Here is a 19,260-nt window from a genome sequence, read left to right on the forward strand (position 1 = left end):
TTGTAGGATTCCTATCAGAAAATACTTCTGGCCATTTGTGAGCAAGCAGCTGAGACAAATAATGTCTATAAAAAGCACAGAATTCTGAAAATATATCACCTGTTTGTTAGCTTATTACTGAAAGATATACAGAGTGGCTTGGGAGGTGCGTGGGCCTTTGTTCTCCGGGATGTTATCTATACGTTGATTCACTATATCAACAGAAGGTGAGTGATACATTGCATACGTTTATCTATACATTAGCAGTCCTGTGTGTGCGCAAACACGTGTGTGGGGGACAAGAGTGCATGTGGCGTCCCAAAGCTTTTCACCTCCTTCATTGAGTCACAGTGTCTTGATGACCCTGAGCACTCCAGTACAGCTGGTCTGGCTACCCAGCCAGCCTGCTCCCAGCATCCCTGTCTGCCTCCCACATCCTGGGATGTAGGTGAATGAACCCTCAGTGCTGTGTCACAGGTCTGTATGCACAGTTCCACGCTGATCTCATTCTGGTTTAGCTACTACGTGTGTGTCACCAAAAAGACCATTACACTCTTGCTGTGTTCTTTATACTCAAATTGCTTTGGCTAGGTGAGATTTTTGTGTGGGGGTTCTATTTGAGTCCTATAATTTTTGTTTGTTTGTTTGTTTGTTCATTAATATTTATTTTAGTTCTCTAAGGAGTCATTAGTATCTTTAGAAATTGCATAGATTGCTTTGGGTAGAGCACGCTATTTAATAATAATTCCATCATGAAAAGATATTTTTCCCTTTTTTCTTTATTTCATTAATATTTTATGTTTGTGTTTGCTTTGTAGATATTGTACCAGTTTAGGTTAAATTTCTAGTAGCTATTATAAATGAGATTTTTCTTTTATTTATTATTTTATTTATTATTAGTGCGACAAAATCCTATCGATTCTTTCATGTTGATTTTTATAACCTCCACCTTTACAGAATATGTTTATTAGTTTTAATACTTTAGGGGTTTTGGTTGGTTGGTTGGTTGGTTGGTTTTATTTCGTTTTCTGGCACCTTTAAGTTTACCTGCATATAGTGATAATTTGACTTTTAACAGTTTGGACACAGTTTATTTCTCCTTTCTGTTTGTTCTTTCACTCTCCTGAAATAGAAGTGATGAAAGAGGAGTGCTTGTTTATCAAAATGTTAGAGAAGTCTTTCGCTTTGCCCTGGCCGTGGTGTTAGCTCTGAACTTCTCAGGTGTAGCATTTATTTTGTTGATATATATTCCTAAAATACCTATTTTCTTCAGATTTTTTTCTTTTCTTTTTTTAAGGTCTTCCTTCCTTCCTTCCTTCCTTCCTTCCTTCCTTCCTTCCTTCCTTCCTTCCTTCCTTCCTTCCTTCCTTCCTTTCTTCCTTTCTTTCTTTGTTTATTATTTGTAAGTACATTGTAGCTGTCTTCAGACTTACCAGAAGAGGGCATCAGATCTCATTACAGATGGTTGTGAGCCACCATGTGGTTGCTGGGATTTTAACTCAGTACCTCTGGAAGGGCAGTCAGTGCTCTTAACCACTGAGCCTTCCCTCCAGCCCCCTCCAGCCCCCCCCCCCCCCGGGTTTTTTTTCTGTGAAGGGATGTTAAATTTTTTTCAGTGCCTTTTTTTTTTTTTTGACTGTTGTGATGATTACAGCTTTTATCCTTAAATTCTTTTGTTGTGTGGTTTAGCCCTTTTCTTGATTTGTGTATGTTGAATCGACCTGGCATTTCTGGGATCAACCCCACCTGATTTTAAGTGTGATGTTGAGTCTGATTTGATGGTGCTTTGTATAGTTTTTGTTGTTTTGTTTTGTTTTTGTTTTTGTTTTTGTTTTTGTTTTTTTGTATCTTTGCTTGTTAGGAATATCAGTCTGTATTTTTTTGTTGTTGTTTTTTATTCTTTTGTACTTGTCTGGTTTTCGTATACAGCTAATTCTGGTCTAGTTGAATAGACTGGCAAAAATTCTCTCTTTAATTTTTTGAATAATTGAGAATAATCAGTATTAGTTTAATGAAGTCATCTAGTCCTGGTCTTATCTTTGTCAGATGACTTTTTCATTACTAGTTACTGACTTACGCTTGCTATTGAAGTTATTTTTCTTTCCTTATTATTGATTATTATTGTTTTAACGTAGTTGGGTCTTGCTGTGTTGTCCATGTTGCCTTCAAACACCTGGAATCAGGAATTCCTCTTGCCTTGGCCCTCCAAATAACAAGAACTACAGGCATATGTGTAGTCTCTACATAGCTTCTCATGAATCCATTTTGCTGTTTCGTCAGTTTTTTTTACTTACCTCCAAAGGTTTGTGTTGTTTTTGTTTTGTTTTGTTTTGTATGTCTTAAATGAAGGAAAAATTAAAAAAAAAAACAGTCGTCATTTTGTTAGGTGAAGTCTATCCTTTCTAGTAGCTTTTTTACTGACACAATTGTTTTCTACAGTTACTCACTTGTATAGCACACTGGAGTGTCTCCGCCCCCAGCTGTACCTTAGTGCCTGCAGATCTTCCCCATTCTCCCATATTCCTTCTCTCAGGGCTTTGGTAACCTCTATCTTATTCTCAAATTTTAAATTTTAAAACTATTTTGAATTCCTTTTTTAGTAGCCCCAGTGCCAGAAGTTCTTTAGGAAATGTTTCTGTTTTCTTCCTTTTAATACTTCATGCTTTATTTCTTTACATGCGCTAAAATGTTGTTGGTAAAATCGTAACACTTGAGTACATAATGTAGTTAAGTGTAGAATCGGCTTCTCCCTAGGGTTTGCCTCTGAATGCTGCTTCATGCGTGTTAAGTATCCACTGTGCACATGGAGGCCAGAGTGGGACATACTTTGTCTCCCTGTGTCTCCCACCACCTTATTTCCTTGAGACGGGGTCTCTAAGTGAGAATCTAGTCTAGCCAGCCAACAAGTTCCTGGCTCACCAGTCCTGTGCCATGGACATGACCAACCGTGCCTGGATCTTCACATAGGTGCTTTGGATTAGAATTTAGGCTGCCAGGCTTTCAGAGTAAACACTCTTACCCACTGAGCCATCACCCCGGCTGTGTTTGACCTTTAGCCCTTTTCTTCTCTGTCCCTTCCTCCTTCCTTTCTTCCCTCCCTCCCTCCCTTCCTGTCTTATTTTTTATTTATTATGTTTATTTATTACTGAACACCAGGTGTTATCAGGCAGCTGCTTTGACAGTGATTTTCTTGCTGCATCCATCTGATGAAGCCTGGCACTCTTTGCCTGCTTTTAGACTGTACCCTTCAGAGGTTACTTGAATATCAGGAGTACTGGGGATGTGGAGAGCATGAAAGAACGAAGACTTGTTTGCAAAGAAGCTCTGTTCTTCAGTGCTTGCTGGCTTGCACTGATTCTTGGATCTTTTTTCTTTCTTTTTCTTTCTTTCTTTTTTTGAATGATTGTGTCAATTTTTTTGTAGTAATTATATCGTGTATCTTTCAGACATCCTTTGTCTTTTTTTTTTTAGATTATAATCATTGAGATATTAGATATGAAAGTCATCTTTTGGTCAAGCCCTATAAGAATTAAGAGACATTGAGTAAAAAGAACTTGAAATTTATTTCAGAGTAGTTTCTTAGGCCTTGTCATTCATTCATTCATTCATTCGTTCATTCATTCATTTTTCCTGTTAGGTCTTCTCATTTCACAGATGTGTCGTTGCGTAGCTTTTCCCTTTGCTGTGACCTATTAAGTCGAGTTTGCCATACAGCTGTAACTCACTGCAAGGATGCTCTAGAAAACCATCTTCATGTTATTGTTGGCACACTTATACCCCTTGTGGATTATCAGGAGGTTCAAGAACAGGTAACTTCCCATTGCATCTACAAAGGAGTATTTGAGATGAAAGATACTCTTAGGAACTGAATGCTTTAAGTTTACCTTAATGAAAATGCTTTTTGATAAATGTTGGAGCAAACATTTTTAGCAAATTAATCTTTGAAATCAGTTACTATCCCTTGGTGATTTTGATCTAATAAATCTGATAGTTTCGTCTGTTGCACTGATGTGTAGTCAGAAGTAGAGCTAGCAGTTCCCACAGTGATGGTCCCGATCTCCTATAAAACGTTCCATGAACACTGAATTCCTTATTCCTCCTTGTGCGGCACTGTAAGTATATTAGAGTGTTTAAAGCCATAACCACTAATAGCTGGGTACTACATGCCGTTAGAACTTGTCTTCTGAGCTAGGGTAGCTGAGGTTTGATTATCAGTCATAATGGGATTTGGCTCTCTAAATATAATTAAGCCTTCTCCCTCTTCTTTTGATAATTATTTAGGTATTGGACCTGTTGAAGTATTTAGTGATCGATAACAAAGACAATAAAAACCTCTTTGTTACAATTAAGCTTTTGGATCCTTTTCCTGACCATGTTGTTTTTAAGGATTTGCGTCTTACTCAACAGAAAATCAAATACAGTGGAGGACCTTTTTCACTCTTAGAGGTAATAAAAGTTTTACTTATAAATTTGTATTACAGAACATAGGCAAAGTATTATTTTAAAATGTTAATGCTTTACTCATAAGGACAAAATACTTTCTGTAGTAGAAAAATTAATACATGAGATTTACCTTAAGTATAATCCAAATCTTTTAAAAATATACATAGATATTTTAAATGTATGTATCTGCACGTATATACCTTATGTGTGCATGTGCCCAAGGAAGCCAAAAGGTTTCATAGCCCCTGTCACTGAGCCACCTGACAGGAGTTCTGGGAACTGAATGCAGGACCCCTGCAGGAGTGGCCAGCTCTTTTAATCACCGGGCCATCTCTTCAGCCTCTCAAAAGAGATGTTTTTTGCATCTTCTTGCATTGCATTCAAAGTATGGATATCAAAGCTTCCTGACAAAGATAAATTTGAATATTTAGAGAATATGATACAAAATAGTATTAATTTTAACATGCATAGGGTCCTATGGTCCATTAATATCTCAAATTTTCCATCTGTTTCTTTGAGGGCTAGTAATATTTATATTAAAGATGATACTAAGAATTTTGAATTCTTTATAAATTTTAGGTATAACATTTTTCTAAATGTTATAATTTTAAAGTCATTCTATTAATATGAAAACATTTAATACATTTAAGGTATACAATACAAGTTATACTACCAAATAAATAAATTTGTAACATTTCCTTCCAAATCAGCTTGCTATTGCAGTCTTAAAGTCTATTATGTTGTTTATTTTTGTCCCATGTTGTATTCCTTAGAGCTATTAGGTAATTTGATGAATAGTTTATCCATCAAGCAATTGTGAGCTGTGGCTGCCTGGAAATGAGCTCTCTCTGCACAAGCAACACATGTCCTTAATCACTGAGCCATCTCCCCAGCTCCTCAAGTTTATTCCTCTTGCTTCATCACTAAATTTCTTCTCTAATTTCTGTATATTCGCTTTTCTATTATCAATATTTTTTACATAAGAAGGTTAGTTATAAATATTTAAAAAGTCTATTATGTTGACAGCTAATGTAGAAAAGAGAATCTCTTAGAATTTAGGCCCTTAAAATGTCAGAATGCAAGTGGAGGAAGGAGCGTAGTCCTTCCATGTTGGTGTTATGTGTCAACACCTGTAGAGAGTGCTTAGTATCTTACCGTGTATTGATTCATTCTCACAGCTAGCCAGAACATAATCAACTAATATTAAATTAATCTGGTCTTTTAGGAAATAAACCATTTTCTCTCAGTAAGTGCTTATAATCCACTTCCGCTGACCAGGCTTGAAGGACTGAAGGATCTTCGAAGACAGCTGGAACAGCATAAAGATCAGATGCTGGATCTTCTGAGAGCATCTCAGGGTACTAGTTTGTTTGTTTGTTTGTTTGCTTTAATATTTATTTTATATGTATGGGCCTTTTGCTTACATGTATGTTATGTGCACCACGTAAATACAGTGCACATAAAGAGGCGTTCAGTGCATGTAAGAGGGTGTTCGATGCTCCTGGAACATGAGTTGACAGATGGTTGTGAGCCGTGTGGGTGCTGGGAGTGGAGCCAGGACCCTCTGCAAGAGCAGCAATTGCTCTTAACATACGAGCCATCTCTACAACCCCCTTGGAGGAATAATTTCAACATTATGAATTTTTTCTTCCTGTTTCTTTCTCAAATATTCTTTTGTGAATTTTTCTTAGCTTATTACCACCACCATCATCATTTGTATTCCTGTCATTACAGAAAGGCCACTGGATGGTGTAGGTCTAAATTATGAATACAGTGTGGGAACTGTCCAAGCAAGGTCTCTTTTAGCTTTTGTGTTGAACGATTCTTACGTTTTTTTAGATATTTTTGATTTTCCTAAGATAATAACTTTTCTATTCAACTTCTTCAAGATATTTCTTTATCTGATTGGTAAATCTTGCTAATCGTTTCCCTGTGACTGTATTTCAGAAGGAAGTTCAAATTCTATCTACACATATTTTAAAAATCTGTTTATGATTTAAAACCTTTTAAAATATGCTAGTTTGTGGAGTAGCATAAAATAAGTATGTGTTGTCCTTATGATATTTGAAGCACTTTTCTCTAAATTGTTTCTAGATAACCCACAAGATGGCATTGTGGTGAAGCTCGTTGTCAACTTGTTGCAGTTATCCAAGATGGCAGTGAACCAGACTGGTGAAAGAGAAGTTTTGGGTAAGGGGTAGGTGAATGATGTAGGTGAATGGTCTTCTTTAGTATGGTCGGAATAAGTGTAAGCTGCTCATTTGATTCACTGGAAAAATAAGGACGGCTTGCTAAGTTATATTTCTGTTTAATTCAGGTAACACTGGATAGCACATGTCTTTTATATTTCTCAAATAGACATTTAAGATAAAGTTAACAATAATAATTAATACTTTATGAATGTTAATAATCAAATACCTTATAAAAGTGCGGGGAAATCATAAATTTCTGCTTCACTGAGTTGCAAATTGATTAACTTCTGAAATGTAAAATGAATGTAAAATGTAAGTGAATGTAAATGAAAAGTATGACTTACTGGTGTTATTTAATGTCTATTTTGTTTATAACAAACAAGAACAGAGATGCTGAAGGATAGTTAAACTCAGATGTTTTTTAAAGATTTATTTATTATATATAAGTACACTATAACTGTCTATATAGTATAGCTGTATACTATTAGTACACTATAGATGCCCCACCAGAAGAGGGCGTCAGATCTCATTATAGATGGTTGTGAGCCACCATGTGGTTCCTGGGATTTGAACTCAGGACCTCTGGAAGAACAGTCAGTGCTCTTAACTATCTGAGCCATCTCTCAAGCCCTAAACTCAGATTTTTTAAAAAAAAAAAATCATTCAAGTCTTTCATTGCTGCCATTTAGGCATACTCTAATCTAAGGTAAATTGCTAACATGTTGAATATAGGCATTCGGATTTGGTGGTCCTAGAATGGAAAATCCCATGATTAATGGTAGCCAGACAGTAGCATGACAGCAGTGCTTTATGAGATGGGAGGAGTAAGTGCTGTTTGTGCACTCCCTGGCGTCCGCCTCCGTTCTCAGCGGGAGCCTGCTGCCCTGCATGCCTAACGTTTAGATTGGCTTTTATTTGGCTTTTATTTAAATTCATCTTATGTATAGACATGAATCCAGATCATGTGTACCTAGTTTCAAGTATTTGTACACAATCAAAGAATGACTGTACATTCACCTCGGATCTAGAAACTGAACCTCACCAGAATCCTCAGCTCTGCCCCACCGCAGGATTAACATCTCTGGTCCTTGTGCTGTTTCTGGCCGTAAGCCTGAGCTGCTCTAGGATGCCTCAGTAGCTTTCTTACGTAGCAGAAAGTGATCCTACTTTGAACATGTAATTCACATCACACTTAGTGGTAGAAGAATGAAGCCTTTCCTCTAACATCAGGCAAAGAAGTTGCCCCATTGCGGCCTGTACTCAGTGCTGTATGCACATTCTAGCTGGAGGTACCAGGCATGGGAGAGAAATGAGGAACGTGCAGTGTGAGAAGGAAGCGAAGCTGCCCATGCTTGCAGGCACAATGGCCTGTGCTTAGAACACCCTGGAGTTTCTTTCTAAAATTTTTAAAGTTGATACTTCATACAGTGACAGACATGTTAATACTTTTGCTTCTAATATTCTTTTACTATAATCGTTAATTTACTTCCTGTCATCTCTGGTGGAAAATATCTTACCACATTGATGTATTTTGTAGCTTTCTTTACTCCCAATGTTAGAAAACACTGAAATCTTGAAGCATGATAAAACAGTGTTAATACTTTTTATGACTATACTAAAATGAGGTTCCTATATGCAGAGGCTGTTGGAAGGTGTTTGGGAGAAATAGGTCCTCTGGATTTCTCTACTATAGCTGTACAGTATAACAAAGACATGTCCTGTACCAAAGCCGACGGGTTACCCAAGGACAGAGAACTACAGTGGACCTTGATAATGCTGACTGCCCTGAACAACACCCTGGTAGAGGACAGGTGAGTACCGAGGATGCTTTTCATCTGACGGAGACACCACCTCTGGCTTTCAGGAAACTGATACTAATACTTCACTTAAGTTAACACATTTTTCCTTTTTAAAGTTTTTTCATGTGAATCAGTGTTTTGCATGCATATATGTATGTACACCACAGGCGTGCCTAGAGTTGGATGGTCGGAAGCACCATGTAGAAGCGAACCCAGGTCCTCTGCAAGAAAAACGACTGCTCTTAACCACTGAGTCATGCTCTCAAGTCCTTACACTAAAAAAAAAAAAAATCTTGTAGATTTTAATGAAATTCATTTATAAGTTTGTGTGATCAAATACCCAATATTCCTGACACTTGATGGTGATGAAGTTTGCCTGTTTTAAATTCTAGTAAGACTAAAGTTAGACAAAGGATAAATCAGTAAACTGCCAGGTGGTTCCACACAGACCGTTAAGATACAGAAATATGGACTGGTGGGGTGGCTCAGCAGGGAAAAGGACTGCCAACAAGCGTGACAGCCTGAGGTTGATCCCTAAAGCCAAGGGGGAGGGAGGGAACCTGCTCCTGAAAGCTGTCTTCTGACCCCCACAAGCGTGCTGTCATGCCCGTAACATCACTTTAAGTACAGGAATGTAAAGAATGTTCAAAATAACACCTAAAATAGTGATTTTTTTTAAAGTTTTATTTATTTTATATATGTGAGTACACACTGTAGTTGTCTTCAGACCCACCAGAAGAGGACATCGGATCCCATTACAGATGGTTGTGAGCCACTGTGTGGTTGCTGGGATTGAACTCAGGACCTCTCTAGAAGAGCACTAAGTTTTCTTAACCACTGAGCCATCTCTCCAGCCCAAAATAGTGATTTTTAAAACCAGAGTGCTTTGTTCCTCCAAGATAATCTTCATTTTGATTCTTCTAGAATAATCCATGAAGCAAAAGCTTTGTAACCTCAGAAGGTTTAAACTAATAGAATTTTCTATCACTCGTGTATTCTTAGTTCAAGATAAATTTTTAATATATACTCAGTATTTTAGCTTGTTGGTTGTGGGACTTCTTTCTTTTTATTGTTTATTGACTTCTCATTGTCTATTGACTTCTTATTTGTTGTTATTCTGGTTATTAATTGTTTACAATGCTGGGGACTAACCAGGACCTTACACATCCTTAGCAACACTGAGTCATATTCCCAGCTCTCTCATTACTTATTCCTTGATTGACTGGTTTATTTGTCCACCCCATCCTTACCATTTGTGGGAGTGTAAGTTCAAAGGTTTTCTCCCAGCCAGGCATCTCTCTTTTGGTTTTTGAGACAGGGTTTCTCTGTGTAGTCCTGGCTGTCCTGGAACTCACTCTGTAGACCAGGCTGGCCTCGAACTCAGAAATCCCGCCTGCTTATTCCTCCCAAGTGCTGGGATTACAGGCGTGTACCACCACGCCCAGCTTCAGCCAGGCGTCTCTTACAGGGATATATGTATTTTGACTTTTTTCTTCTGCCTCTCTTAACCTACCATGTTTCCATTATTGATTTAATGAACCTATATTTTCGTTATTGTTATTTTTTGTTATGTTAAAACTGGCTGTCATGGGTTTTTTTTTCTTAACATTTTATTATACAAATTTTCATACATTTAATAAAGGGGAAAGAAATTTACAGTGAATTTCTATATACTTACCATGTAAGTTCTTGCACTCACATTTTACTGGTATCATTTTTTTTAATCATGTTCCCCTATCTTTCTACCATTTTTAATCCATTTCTTTCTCTTATTTTGAGACAGAATCTCATATAATTCAGGCTAGCCTTGGACTTGCTTATAACTTGGTGATCCTGAACTCTTGATATTCCTTCTGCCCTCTACCTCCAAAGGGCTGAGATTGCAACGTGTGCTAATCTATCAATATGTGCTAATCTATCAACATGTACTACTGGTTTAATTTTTCTTAACTTTTTGAAGCGATTTTCCACAGAAATGATTTGGAATCCAATAATCTGAAGTTGTTGTTGTTGTTGTTATTGGTGGTGGTGGTGGTGGTGGTGGTGGTTAGTAATGCACAGACCTGTTAGTGTGACATAGCATAAGAATAATAGGCAACAAATAGTTCTTTTCAACTGTGGAAGCAAGGAAAACATTGGGTGTTGAAGGGATTCAGCGTACACAGGGGATGTTGACTAAGGAAATAACCACAATAGCTGATCAGAACATACTTTTTTGAGGAAGTGTCATATGATCTGAGTGATGACAAGTTAACCTGAGAGAACAGGATTCAAGCATTCCATACTGGAGTGACCGAGCAAGACCATTTTATTTATATTTATCTGGTATGATGCAGGAAGTTTGTATGCATAGATATGTGCCATGAATTTTTACATACAGTGGTGTTGTGATACACCATCATGTACAACATGATTATATGACAAACCAGTGACTGTTCTGGTTTGCTTTCTATTGCTGTGATAAACATCACAGCTGGAAAAAGTAGAGGAAAGGGCGTAACGTACTTCATAGTCTGTTGGGAAAGGAAGTCTGAGTGGGAACTCCAGAAGGCAGGAACTAGAGCAGAGCCAATGGAGGAATGCTTCCGGGCTTGCTCTGTGGGTTTGTTCATCTATTGGATCACCTACCTAGTGGTAGCACTACCCACAGTGGGCTGGGCCTTCCTATGTTAGTCATGACCTTCAGACTTCTCCACAGGCCAGTCTGATGAAGGCATCTTCCCAGATAACTCTAGCTTGCATCAAGTTGACAAAAACATTAACCAGCACAGTGTCTAAGGGGCAGAATTACAAACAGGAACTAGTTATGCTAATTGCTGCTATAGCACAGAGGAGAAAGATTAGACAAATAGTAAACACAAGGGGCACGACAGGAGCTAGGACATGTTCTTAGTATAGCCACTAGGATTCCCTAAGGAAGGAGATGTGGAAAAGAATCCAGGGTGAGAGTCATCTGAGTAGACAAGACGTTCCTGAACAAAACTAAGCTGTCCTTTGATGCTGTGCTTACTCCAGTCTCAGGCCCAGTAACATTTTCTCTGTCAGTTGCAGTATTTTTTAGGTCTCTTGTAGCCCTCCATTTCCTGGGATGTTTTTGTTTTAGTAAAAGGAAGGTTCTGCTTTTTATTTAGAGGTTTTAAATGCTAGTGGTTTTCAACTAACTGGTTTGTCAGAATAGTATATACCTTCAAAAAGTATCTTTCCAATAATTTTAACATTTGGAGTAAGATATTGTACCTCACCTCAAAAATGATTTGTATCACTGGAGAAAATATCAATGTGTTTCCTCAGATGAATTAGGATTTTCCCATTTTCACTAATCATATTTATTAAGCTATATTATTTCCAAATAGTTCTTCTTAAATTTACGGTCATTATAGCAGTCACTGTACAGAATGAAGAGAATTGCTGTTGATTAGTAATTCGTATTTACTGAGGGACTATTTTAAAAGTTCATTGACTTTTTTTCTTCAATGTTAATACTATAGATAAGTTTCTAACATTTTGAATTATAAAGTTTAAACTTTCCAGTCAAATTTGCGTAGCATTCCAGATTAATAAATTTATTATGTATGTTTTTCAGTGTCACAATTCGATCAGCTGCTGCTACCTGTTTGAAAAACATTTTGGCTACAAAGACTGGACATATTTTTTGGGAGAATTATAAGACGTCAGCGGATCCGATGCTGACTTATCTACAACCTTTTAGAGCATCAAGGAAAAAGGTCTCTTAAATAACTAATATACTGCTTGCTCGAAAAATTCAGACTGTACATACTGAATTCAAGGGGTTTGTTATTTTTCCCTAGGCAGAATAGAAAAGTTGAAATGGATAACATAAAGAGATGCTGATTTGGGCCTAAGGAAAACTCTTTCCCAGTATGCCTGTGATATTTTGCATCATTGATCTGAGATAGTATAAGGGTTGTGATCAGCCAACAAGCATTTACTGCATAGCATACCTTTGGTAAAATAGAAGGTGTGTAAGCTTCTTTCAGGCATGTTAATTGTCGTGACAGTCCCATTGAAAGTTGTCTGCAGTGTCACTGGGAGCTTTTGCATCTCTTGTCTCTAAGCATTTCTCTTTTCAGAAAGTGACAGAGCAATATGCAGGGTTTTTTACCTGTTTGAATTTAATGGAAATACCCATCACTAAGGTAGTCATTTTAATGTATCATAGTTTTGGTTCCCAGTAAAATTAGTAGTAATACAGACTCTTAATGAAGTTATTAATCTAGCCGAATGTAAAGTATTAGGTTTTTTATTTGGTTGGTTTGTTTTTTTGTTTCTATGGTTTTTTGATTTGGTGGGTGTTTTAGTTTGGGTTGGGTGTTTGTTGTTTCGGAGGGGTTGTTGTTTGGTTTGGGTGTTTGTTTGTTTGTTTGTTTGTTTTAAGACAGGGTTTCTCTATGTAGCCATAGCAGTGCTGGAACTCTGTAGACCAGCCTGGCCTTGAACTTAGAGATTTACTCAAGATCTGAGGGACAGTTTTAAAAGTCCTTCGACTTTTTTTCTTCAATGCTAATACTATAGATAAGTTTCTAATATTTTGAATTATTAAGTTTAAACTTTCCAGTCAAATTTGCATAGCATTCCAGATTAATAAATTTATTATGTATGTTTTTCAGTGTCACAATTCAATCATCTTGAGTGCTGGGATTAAAGGTGTATACCACCACCTCCCAGCTAAATGTTGTACTCTTAACATGTAAATTTTATATTTTATTTTGAAATCAGTTTTGTGTTAGATTTAAATCAGTTTTACATATGAGCCAGGTGAGGCAGAGATTGTGACTTGTGTAATATGCTGCCAGTGAGTGACAGAGCTAACAGAAGAATCCAGATCTCACTTCCTACCCAGTAATATTTTTACAGTTTTATTCCCTCAGTTTAAATCCCCCATCCCACAAGTGTGCTCCCCACTTCCCTTGTTTGTTTGTTTTAAGATTTATTTATTGTTTTATGTTAGTACACTGTAGCTGTCTTCAGACACACCAGAAGAGGACGTCAGATCTTATTACAGATGGTTGTGAGCCACCATGTAGGATTTGAGCTCACCGTGTTGCTGGGATTTGAACTCAGGACCTTCGGAAGAGCAGTCAGTGCTCTTAACTGCTGAGCCATCTCTCCAGCCCCCCTGCCCCCGTTTGTTTTTAATAGCAAAAGTTGGATCTTAGGGCCCTGTGCTTGTCCATTCACTTAAACTCACTAAGATACCAAGCAGGCTTTGAAGTTAAAATCCTCTTGCCTCAACTCTTGAATAGGTGGGATTATAGGCCAGAGCCACCATTCCTGGGCCTATCTGTTTAACTTTTAAAAGGCAAATATTATATTCAGATTTAAATTTTTCTTAAACGTTTTTTTCGTGTGTGTGTGTGTGTGTGTGTGTGTGTGTGTACACGTACATAAATGTGTGTGCTATGGCACCCATACACAGGAGAAAGAACAACATGCCAGAGTCAGCTCTCTCCTTAGACCATGTACATTCTGGGATCAAACTCCGGTCAGAGAGGGCTGCCGGCCAGCACCTTCACTTCCGGATCTATTCTGTGTGCACAGGCCCCAGGTGTGGTTTATGTGCACTTAGTTTTGTTGGAAGCAGATCTTACTGTACCTGGTTGTTTATTTGACATAGGAAATGACTTTCTGCTTCTAGTGTTTAGAAGTGCCCCGGTTTGTTAAAGAAGATGTTTTGGAAGGCCTGGATGATGTGAATCTATGGGTTCCTCAAAGTGAGAGCCATGACATTTGGATAAAGACGCTGACGTGCGCCTTTTTGGACAGTGGAGGCATAAAAAGCGAAATTCTTCAGTTGCTAAAGCCAATGTGTGAAGTAAGAGGGTTAATCTGACTTAGAGCCTGTGTTTTTGTTGTTTGCTTGCTTTCCTCATTAATTTAAATTCTGTGTCTCTGACTATGGTTTACATATTTGAAAAGAACTCTAAGTGATGAGTAAATTGTCCACTTGCAGTGTAACCCACACCCAGTCGCCTCAAGTCCATTGAAGCGGGTATCTCCGTTTAGCCAGAACTACACAGAGGCTTTGGGTTTAAGAAGGCAACATACTTAGTGAAATTCTACAAATTACTAGAATAATTAGTAATGACGTTTAAAGTAATTGAGATTATAAATTATTTATGTTATTGAAAGTCAGCTATTTCTTCACTGTCATTTGGCATTCTTCAGTATGCTTTCTGAGGGAAGAAAAGGTAGACAGCTAATCAGTTTTACGTGGGAGGTCTGGTACAGTGGATTTCAGCAAATCATAAGTGTGTAAGCCGTTCAAATTGCTAATAGTGTTGGGGCCTGAGGTGGCTCACTGGGAGAGCAGGTACTTCTAATGCATTAGTCAGTCCCTGGGGTCCATCCTGGTGTTTTGTTGCCTTTTTGTTGTTTGTTTTGAGACAGGACCTTGTACATCCTGGGCTCGGTGTGTACCCAGGGATGACTGACCTGGTGCTCCTGCCTCCCTCTCCAAGGTCTCAAGCACTTTGCTTGGTATTGCTGGGTGGGTTTTGTTTTGTTTTGTTTTGTTTTTCTTTATTTTAATCACTACTTGATCCATACTTTTTTTGTCATTTAGATTATTTTGAGTTCATGAGTTTAGTTTTGATAGGTCAGTACGAGGGGAATGAACATTTCAGTAAATGTTGTTACTCTGATTCAAACATTGAGTGGATGCATGCCATGTTCCAGGCGAAAACCGACTTTTGTCAGATGGTGCTGCCATACTTGATCCACGATGTTTTACTCCAAGATACACATGAATCGTGGAGAACTCTGCTGTCTACGCATGTCCGAGGATTTTTCACCAGCTGTTTTAAGCTTTCCTCCCAAGCAAGCCGTTCAGCAACTCCTGCAAGTTCGGATTCAGGTATCCTGTTTGTTGGTGTTTCTACTGTTAGCGTCTCAGCTCCAGAGAGAGATGGTCCAGTAGGTTCCAGGCATCGTGCTTGCAGTGTGGACGTGAACAACACAGCACTCCCATCTTAGCAATGGAAACAAACTTGTAAACAGACTCGTCCACATGTGTTGCTGTACCATGGAAGAGTTGGGATGGAGTTTTTATATTTTTAGATGTGTAGCCATCTACTCTTTAAAAAAAATTTACCACCAAATCATGTATATTTTTGTAGACAATAAAAGTTCTACAAATTTTTTTAATTACCCATAATCAAGCCCATAACTAAAGATATCTATATTTGAATTCATATGCATATAAATATAAACTCATATATTTATACATGTTTACATTTAGATTATATCCTTCCAATTTTATAGAGAAACAATTAGATTGTGTTTTGCTTACTCTTCAATTTTACTTCCATGGTAAGAAGTGAGAACTGCTCTGGCCTTAAAAGAACATATCAAATAAATCACAGGAGCACTTCTGATGCTACTTATTAACATAAGTAATTACACTAAGGGGGTTGCGAAGACGGCTCAGCAGGTAAAATGCCAGAGTTTGGATCCCCAGCACCCCTGTAAAAGACAGGTGGCTGTGATGGCCCAGTTCTCACCTCAGTTCACCAAAGGGACTCCTGGGGCCAGCTCGCCAGCTAAGCTAGCCAGCACAGGGAGCTGGGTTGAAGGACTGTGCCTCAACAGAGAGAGAGCAGTCAAGAAAAATACTCAAGGTCAGCCTCTGGCCTCCACATCTCCACCGCTGCACATAGAGAGAGGGAGAGAGGTTACACTAGAGCTTAAATGCTCATATAAACACAATTGATGATTCATTGTAGATCACTTTTTCAAACTGAAATTTCAAAAGGATAAAAAAACAATTTAATATATATATATATGCCTAAAACTAGGCACAGCTTTACATATTGCATTTCAGGAAATAGCATCTTAATAAAACACACACCTTTAGTGTGTTACTATAGTCCTTTCAGCATAACTGTGATTATTCAATTTTCCCAGTTGTTTGCTTTTATTATGACAGCATCCTTTGAAATGTCCATGGTGTCCTTTAGACTTCATCTTGCTGTTTTTATGTATCCGAGTTGTTTCATCAAAGTTGAGAGAGGCTGGGGCAAGTTGGCTAGTGCCTACTGAGTTATAGTTCTGTAGGATAAGATCTGATGTTCCACTGCAGACTGTGATTACGTACTGCATGTAAAAACAGACAGGCAAGCCTTTGAGGTATTGGAAAGCACGTAACCGGAATTCAGTTCTCAGCTCCACGTGCTGGCCCCAGCCGTCCTCCAGGCTAGCCAAGTGCTCTTACCAACTCGCTTCACTTTCAGCCACATCACACTCTGCTAGCATTCCCTGGGTCTCCCTCCTCTCCCTCCCCCTGACTGACCGGTGCTTTGGCTTCAGATGTAACTTTCTCTTTCAGGCCTTATTCCTGGTGAGGTGACTCTCACTTGGCTTCTGCAGCATTCTTAACTTTTCTCTCACACCTCTTGTGCAACCACCTGAAGAGCCTTGCTAGTCAGCAAGGTCTTTTTTTTTTTTTTAATTTATTGATATATTTATTTACATTTCAAATGATTTCCCCTTTTCTGGACCCCCACTGTTTTGTTTTGTTTTGTTTTGTTTTTAATTTATTGATATATTTATTTACATTTCAAATGATTTCCCCTTTTCTGGACCCCCACTTTTTTTTTTTTTTTTTTAGTCAGCAAGTTCTATGTGCAGGAAACGCCCTGATTTGTTCTTGGTTGTAAATGTACTAAGCACCTAGCACGTAAAACATTACAAACGTCTCAAAGCAATAGGTATACCAGCTTCAGAATATATACAAATTATAATTTGTAACAAATTCTTTACGTTATAGATTTATATTTATATGTGTATTTTATACATATTGTTTTCTTTGAAATAAAAGGAATGCCACTACATTAAATTGATTTCTATTTATTAAAAAGCATTTTTGTGTTGGACAAGCCACTTATCATAATCTTACAGTGTAGAAGGACACACAGACAAGAAAATCCTTCCACAGCAGTATGAGACTAAGAAAAGATATTTCTGTTTCTGTTAGAGTCAGAGAACTTTCTCCGATGCTGTTTGGATAAAAAATCACAAAGAACTATGCTTGCTGTTGTCGACTATCTGAGAAGGCAAAAGAGGTAATATGATGACGGTTGTTTCCTGGGTTCGGGAACCGAGCGCTGTAGCTTCCTTCTGGCTGCTTTTCAATGATTGTTTCATATGCAACTGCTTCAGACTGCTAAAATTGATTGGTATGGTACTTCTGTGTTTTTTTAATTTAATAATCCACATGCAGGACAGTGCTTGAGTTAAGTGCGGGGAAAACAGTCACTTTTGTTCCAGCTGTCCCAGTAGGCGTACTGCAGGCTTTAGCTTACCACAGCAGTGAGGATGCGGGAACTGAGCACATGGCTTCCCAGGTGGTTCTGAGTACTGCGGCTGCAGTACTGTGGTTCTGAGTACTAGCTCTTAGAGTAGCTGGAGTTGGATGTCTCCATTATCATCTTTTATGAGAATAAAGCCTTTCCTGTTCTGTGCCATACTTACCCTGAAAATCTGTATTAAGTTTGTGATACGACAAAATTGATTTAGCTAAGTTAGTTTACAGTATAGAATCTTTGTTTCTATTGTAATTTTTTTTTTTTTTGAGACCAGGTCATTGTAGCCTAAGGTAGCCTTCAATTCACCACATAGTTCAGCATGGCTTTGAATTCCTGATATTCCTCCACTTCAGGTGCTGGGCTTATAGGTGTGAGCCGTTGTCCCGTGCTTGCAATGGATTATTAACAGTGTGGCTGATGTGCACTGTTAGTGAGTTATCAGAACTCTGGAGAAACAGCTGTAGGTCTTGACTCAGAATGGTCTGTTCCATCTTATGATTTTTTTTTCAGCTTTACAGTAATGTGGCAGCATTCAGAGGAAGAAATCTGGACTTCGAATTCTGGCCATGTTCTGGGCTGGTGAAAATACAGCATGATCTTTTCTCTTTCTCCTTCTCACTTTGTATCTCTTGCTGTCCTTAAACTCACAGAGCTCTACATGCCTCCTCAGTGCTGGGATTAAAGGTGCCCGTCATTATTGTACAGCGATCCTTTCTTGAGATGCTAGATTGTGGCTGTCTATCGAAATCTTACACTGTAAGATTATGGTCTGTTGAAAAGGATAAGCCGTCATTGTAGCCCCCATAGTGTACTGTGTTGCTGTGATTCTTTTGTAGGTTAGGTGTGATAAATACATTTTTTTTAACTTGAAGTATTTTCAACCTGGGATGGATGTATTGGCCGCAATACTACCACAAGTGTAGGAGCACACATGATTTGGACACATAATAATTAATGCCTCATGAGTATGTACATGATAATGACAGTTGTTAGTAAAGAATGGGGTGGTGAACTGGAAGAATGATAGATTATTTGACCCTACATGCATTTCTGTTGTAAAGAATGCATGCCTTTCATAACACACTATTTCACTAACAGATTTTCTTACATTTTTGTGTCTTTGTGATTAGAAAATTTATGATTTATCTTGTTTTATGGTAGATCTCCTAAGTAAACATTTAACTGCAGCTGTGAGTGCCTTTTCTGGTGTTGGGAGGTAGTTCCATCTTATAGCCAATTATTTCATATTTAATGAAGTGGAATGATGGTAGCAAGGCATAGAAAAGATAGGAATTCTTTTTTTTAGAGAACATTTTTAGTGCTGGGAAGGGGGCTGCGTGGGTAAAGTGCTTGCTGTGTAAACCTAAGATACTGCACAAGCCTGATGTTAAATCCCCAAAACCTGTATAAAGAAAAGCTGGACTTAATAACAGAATGCATCTAATCCCGGTGTTTCTAATAGGTTACTGGAAGCAGAAACTGGAGAATCTCCAGAAACGTGTGGGCCAGCAAACCTAGTATATG

General features: G+C 38.1%; 1 protein-coding gene across 2 annotated transcripts in view; it reads left to right on the plus strand.

Moving 5' to 3' along the window:
• Positions 1-19,260, plus strand: part of Atm (ATM serine/threonine kinase) — a 105,664-nt gene that overhangs the window by 45,847 nt on the left and 40,557 nt on the right. For both annotated transcript variants that reach the window (XM_052188333.1, XM_052188335.1), the window contains exons 29-38: positions 7-206; positions 3,617-3,788; positions 4,261-4,425; positions 5,648-5,780; positions 6,517-6,612; positions 8,254-8,425; positions 11,997-12,138; positions 14,070-14,246; positions 15,110-15,287; positions 17,406-17,493. In XM_052188333.1, coding sequence (XP_052044293.1) covers positions 7-206; positions 3,617-3,788; positions 4,261-4,425; positions 5,648-5,780; positions 6,517-6,612; positions 8,254-8,425; positions 11,997-12,138; positions 14,070-14,246; positions 15,110-15,287; positions 17,406-17,493 — 1,523 coding nt within the window. The remainder of the gene's footprint in view (positions 1-6; positions 207-3,616; positions 3,789-4,260; positions 4,426-5,647; positions 5,781-6,516; positions 6,613-8,253; positions 8,426-11,996; positions 12,139-14,069; positions 14,247-15,109; positions 15,288-17,405; positions 17,494-19,260) is intronic.

This window comes from Apodemus sylvaticus, chromosome 7 (assembly GCF_947179515.1).
Source record: "Apodemus sylvaticus chromosome 7, mApoSyl1.1, whole genome shotgun sequence".
NCBI lineage: Eukaryota > Metazoa > Chordata > Mammalia > Rodentia > Muridae > Apodemus > Apodemus sylvaticus.